This window comes from Trichoderma aggressivum (assembly GCF_033847375.1).
Source record: "Trichoderma aggressivum f. europaeum strain CBS 100526 chromosome Unknown scaffold_014, whole genome shotgun sequence".
In the NCBI taxonomy this organism is placed as follows: domain Eukaryota; kingdom Fungi; phylum Ascomycota; class Sordariomycetes; order Hypocreales; family Hypocreaceae; genus Trichoderma; species Trichoderma aggressivum.
This window is the reverse complement of record NW_026946380.1, coordinates 653,349-659,291: the sequence shown is the minus strand read 5'-3', so window position 1 is coordinate 659,291 and position 5,943 is coordinate 653,349. Positions and strand designations below refer to the sequence as shown.

General features: G+C 54.3%; 1 protein-coding gene across 1 annotated transcript; it reads right to left on the bottom strand.

Moving 5' to 3' along the window:
* Nucleotides 1–402: 402 nt before the first annotated feature.
* Triagg1_4592 (uncharacterized protein) lies at nt 403–2,778 on the bottom strand (the record flags this gene model as incomplete). Its single annotated transcript, XM_062899012.1, has 2 exons — nt 403–1,539; nt 1,645–2,778. 2 exons carry the CDS (start codon nt 2,776–2,778, stop codon nt 403–405), a joined length of 2,271 nt encoding a protein of 756 aa, XP_062756609.1.
* Nucleotides 2,779–5,943: the final 3,165 nt, after the last annotated feature.

Sequence of the window (5,943 nt, the reverse complement as noted above, 5' to 3'; positions counted from 1 at the left end):
CGCAATATGCAGCAAAAAAATGAAAAAATGGCAATCATGAGTCCCTCAAACAATATTGGCAAAGGACAGGAAGAAGAAGCAGAAGAGACAAAAGAGGCCAAGGTATGTTCCAAACTCAAAAGTAACAGACGACGTATGCTTGGAAAGAGCAAAGGCGCAGGATACAATCCCTGGAACAGCGAGTAATGAGACAGAAGAATGATGGAGCCCGAATGAAGTAAAAAAAGAAGTGCAACAAGGCTAAAAACAAAGAGGTCATCAATGGCATAGAGAGAAGAAAAGTATGTACAGGCCAAAAAAAAGTGAGTTTCAATGAGAATGCAAGATGAGGCTAACAGACAAGAAGAAAGGAATATGCATATTGAATCGTAACTTCATGACGGTTGGATTGCGGGGGTTGCTTTAAAACACACCCGGGCCGTCCAGGTACATTGGCGGTCGGCGCCGTAGTATGAAATCCCATTGAGTGGAAGAGTGGTCGTCTATTTTCAGGAGCCGCTGCACGCCTCCCGTGAGAGGCTCGTCAACTCCAAAGCTGCAACGCTCAAACTGCAGCAGGCCTCCGCGGTGGGCGTCGCAGCAGAGAACGTTCAGGTCCTGTCCGTCATTGGTGAATGCCACGCCTCCAATCTCGCCGAACACGTCAATGACCTGCTTGGAGCGGAACGTCTTGGCGTCAATCAGGTTGATGAAGTCGGCCTCTTCTGCTGCGGCAAGGAGAGGTCGGCCGCTGCCAGATGGAGAGAAGCGCAGGTTTCGGACGCCGGCCATCTCCGTCGCAATCGTGCAGACCGGGGCGCTGACGCCATTGGCATTGCGCCAGTAGCGGGCGTCCCAGATCTTGACCGTCTTGTCCTGGAAACCGGTGGCGACGTGGTAGCCATTGTCCGACCAGTCACAGGCAAACCCGTAATCGCGGTGGCCGCCAAGCTGTTGTAGGATCTCGCCCGTTTCCGCATTGGTGATCAAAACGTTCAGGTCGTCGCCTACGACGACTCTCAGTCGGCCGTCTGGCGACATGGCCGAGCAGTTGAGGGCAAAGGGATACGTGAATTTGGCGGTATACTTTTCCGTCTGAAGGTCCAGGAGGCGGAAGCCCTGATCATTGCTTGCAATGGCAGCAGCAGGACTGTCGGACCTCCTGGGTTTGTATATCTTGATGTGGTTGGTAATCCCGCTGACGTCGTTGGAAATCTGTCCCTCCGAGTAACTCTTCTTGTCCTCGGCCGTCAACGACTGCAGAAAGTAGTCGCCATTGAAGGTACCGGCCATCAAGACACCGCAGCCGGCATCAAGGGTTGATATGGCGGGCGCCGCCATTCCAGAAAAAGCACGCAGATTCATCGCTAGGCTCGTCTTTTTCGTTGTCGTGTTGAGAATGTTGATGCCTTGCACGCTGGGATAGTATGCATGCGTCCGACCGGGACAAGCAAGCACGCTCCGAAGCTGGAAATGGGCAAGGCTGATATCCCGGCGAACGTCCATTCTCCTGAACCTGAAAAAGCTGTCGGTGGCGGGAAGGCTGACCTCTGACGAAATCTATTCAATCTTGGTTAAGAAGGGGGTTCTTGGATCAAACATGAAAGAAGAGCAGTTATTCTTTGCTTTGATGTAAAGCAAATTGACAAGGCCTGTGTGACTTACGTGAATATCAGAACCCGGCCTGTTGACGTAGTTCTTGTATGTATATCGACGGATCTCCCTGGCGGCACTACGCGTTGTGTTCATACTATCCCAATCCAGACCTTGTATGTCACAGCCATCTCCGCGCAGGTCAGAGTAGTACACGCGCTCTACTCCACTGGTGGCCTGCTTCAGGACTCTGCGGATGCCGGGCCGCGGTAGCTTATGGCCCGACTGCAGGACGTTGCCGTATGCCCAATAGCGCAGGAAGTCGATCAAGCCGTAGTTTTCGGACCCCAGGATGCTGGGGTTTGGATTGCTCATGTGAACGGGAGGGAAAGGGTCTTGCAACATCTCTTCTTCCTCCTCGTCAAGGGATATCTCGTCGTCGCCCGGTGGAGCTTGCTGTGCCAAGTAGTTGGCGGCTTGGTCGGCGAGTTCTTGCGAGAATGCGCTTTGTATTGGGGCTGGTCCTGTTCCACCTCCTTGTTGCAAGTACTGGATGAGGGAGGGTATCGGGTGGTTTCCGCCGGGTTGCACATGGTGTGGTGGCACAGGGTGTCCGTATTGGTGTGGGTAGTTGTTTAGCATGGCTTCCTCTTCCTCGTCGTCTTCGTCCTCATACCCTTCACCGTCTTCCTCCCTCTCCATATCTTCCTCGTCGTCTATCAGGTCGTCGTCGTGATAAAAATGTCCATTGGTTGCCGCGGCGCCATCGTCACTGTCGCTCATATCTTGGTCGGGGGCTGCTTGTGCGGGAGGGTAATGATAGCTTTGGGTGGTGTAAGAGTGTGGGTAAGGATGTCCCCAATATGTGGTTGTGTACTGGATCTGTGGCTGGGGATGGGATTCCACGTTCCCGTTGCCACCGGCAGCGCCATCGTCGGGGGCAGGTGTCATGACCTCCTCGTCGTCGTAGGCCTCGCCTTGGTCGTGGCCGTGGTGCTCGTGGGGGTGGCCGTACTGGTCGTAGTACATCTTGGTGGTGGTGTTGCTGCTCTCCGGGGCATAAAAGGCCGCATTCTGCGCCTGGTGTTGGCTCCAATTCTCGTCGTGCCTGTGCTCCGAGCCGTGGTGATAGCCGTCGTGATGGTCGGGGATATTGTCGTTGAGCAGTTGGCGATCTGGCGGCAGTGAGAACGATCCGGGTCGCATGACTGTCGGCGGCGACGGCGACGACGACGACGACGACGACAACGACGACGACAAGGCTCGAGGCCCTGGTGTAACGGGATTGCGGCAGCGCACGCGCGCAACCGGTCTGCGTCCCGAGCTGTGCCTTGTCCGGCTTCGTTTTCTGATGCCGGCACCTAGCCCCTGGCCTTGCTTTTTCTTTGTCCTAGCTCTAAATTGCACACTCGGGCAAGGGGGCGTTGCCGCTTCTCTTCCCTTTTTCCTGCCTTGATTAATTGGCGAAGAGGTCCAAGCAGTCGGAAGCACTACTCTCTTCTAGCCTCGTTGAACAAGGCCCCTGACACGCCGGATATTTGTGACAGGACCTTGTCCCTGTTGTGTTGAGTCTCTGTCGACGTCTCGCCTTGATCGAGGCTACAGATCCCCGAGGCTTTCGAATGGGCGGTGGTGTCACTTGGGTCAGGCTTGTATACCGCCGGTCTGTCGCTATCGTTCAGCCGTAGGTGTCCCGCCCGCCGCTTCTGCTTGACTCGCCCGCGCACTAGCCTCTGGGGAAGCTCTTTTTTAGCTGCGTGCTCCTAATGTAGCCTCCACCGCGCAACAGCCGCAGCCTCAGCTAAGAGGGTACCGGTATGGCAGACTGGAGGTGAAATGGGAAGGGCTATGGCGTCGCGTGGGGTCGAAACGACTCCAAGGACGTGTAGGCGAGAATGCTACTATTTAGCTCCCTTGGACACCGCCGGTGGGGTTCCGATTGTCGCCTGTGGTGATGCTGGATTCGGATTCGGCAGCGGAATAGTTAGTCGGCTTGGAAGGATTGACTGTGCTTGACAAGGGCACGGGGCGTGGCGGTAGCGGTGATGGCGGCTGTGACGCTGACGGCGACGATGCCGACGACAATGAATCGCAGTGATGGAGCGGGTGGATGCCGTGAACGTCTGCCGTCCTTGCTGTCGTTGCCGTGCTGATGCTGGGCAGAGGTTGCGGATGGGAAAAAGTCGGTGGTGGTATGAAGAGGTGAGGTCTGGAGGACCCTCGGCAAGGCGCAGGGTTGTGGATGACTGCCAACTTTAATACCGTCTGCCGCGTGTAATAAAATAAATGAATTAAAAAAAAGAGGTGTGTGATGGATAACAAATCGTTCTGATGCGAGTCAAGCCCCCTCCCCTCCCCCAGGCCTTTTATTCCTTGGCTCGGTCTCTTTTGTTCCTCTTTTCCTTGTACTTGATCGACGAGACAGCAAGATAAAATGAAAAAAAAAAGGGAACTCTCGAGTCTCGAGCTACGTAGGGCTGACGCCGACGGCTGGCAAAACGACGCTGCTCGCCGACTTCAAAGGCAATCAGTCCAGCGGCCAACGAGCTGTGAGGAGGCGTCTGTGGGCGATTGGATTAGCGCCGGTTGGGTGTCGCGAGAATTAATTTGCAGGAGAGAAAACATTGATCAGAATCAGACACATCATATGTGCGGTTTTGCTGATGAGGACATTCTCCGAGCGATGCTAAAATCGGCGCCAAAAACGGGCTGGGGGTTTGGTACTAAGGTGATTAAAACTAAGGTACCTGGGCCGCAGCCTCGAGGTACCTGCTAGATCTATTCCGTGTACCTCCTTCGTTACGGGCCGAAAGTACAGAGACATGGGCGCAACAAAGGTGATGCACCACTCGCAGCAGAATTACCGAGCTGCTTTTGGGGACGATCCCGTTCATTGTCTGTCTGGGCCCCGAAAACGCACGCCATAACACCCTGTAAACGCCGTGCATGGACGTGCTTGTCTGCTGGCCAGGGAGAGACGCCGCCTGTACGAGTATGTACATAGGACCGGGGGGGTTTCACAGCGAGCGCATGCAAGTAAATGTACATGTACGAGTAAAGGTACCGAATACACGTCGGGAGGCACGCTGCCACAAGGCGTAACTCGTCTGTCTGGTAAATACTAAGTACCAGACCAGACCAGATAGAATACAGTACCACTGCAGACAGAAAAGACCAGACAGTACAGCGCACCTTTAAAATTGCATGTGCTAACTCGGTGCCTAGACGGGCCTTTTGGGCGTTGCACAACAGCCGGACGCGCCCACGGCATTGGCCCAGGCGGCGAAGTGGCGCTGAGTTGCAGCGGCGCAGGTGATGGGGTGATGGATGATACTGGCCGAAGTTACAGTTGACACGGGAGGGGGATTTCTGGTGGCGTAAAAAGGCGTCGGATATCGCTAGAAATTGAATGGATATCCTCGTGTGATGGTACTCGCACACATGCGTTGATGCTACCATGGAATTCAGGACCTAAGAGACCTGGAACCTCCAGCGCAAGTACATACAACTTGAACTTACAGGCCCGGGCGGCGCTTTGCCCGCTCCCGGGTGTCCACCGCCCGCTGCGGGTGTAAAGTACAAGTACACGCGCGGCGCTGTATATCTGCTGCCGGATGGCGCTTCCATGTTCCTAGCCCCGCCGTCGGTGCCAAAAAGAACGCCAAATCCGACCACGATGAGATGAGAGAGAGAGACCAGACAAAAAAAGACGGGCAGAAAAAAAAAAAAAAAGGTTCCCATCAATTTCCCCGTTGCGGGTTCCCTTACCAATACCAAAATCTCATCCATCACCCGCCTGTCGACATCTCATCTCTCACATTTTTGGCCGTCTTTCTTTCTTTCCCCTTCCATCTTTGTCCCTCTTCTATCATAAAACGCTTGTGACACGACATGGCCAGCAAGTAACAGAAGTTGTTCTGTTTTATTACTCGTGCCTTGGTTCCGCGAACAAAATTGCCGCATGTACTGGATACAAGCGTTTGGACGTTGCAGGTCCCATTTGCCTGTGGCCGGGATCACCTTGATAAAAAAAATCGAGTGGCTGCTCACTCACCTGCTCCGTGCGTTGTTGATTGCCGTCGTCACTGGCTACAGGTACTTTAGGTACTGTACGAGTGCCCAAGCTGCATCAATGCAAACAATTGAGCGAGCAGAGCCACAATGACGGAGCAATTGCATATTAAAAAGAAACGAGTAAGAATTAGAATTTAGAAATAAAAATAAAACACACAAAAGTATGGAGTACGGGGTATCCTACCAACTTGAATTAGTACCTGTACGAGTACACGCTTAAGCAGCAGCCGAGAGAGAGCACGTGTTGGGGGGGGGGGGGGGGGGGGGGGGGGGGGGGGGGGGGGGGGGGGGGGGGGG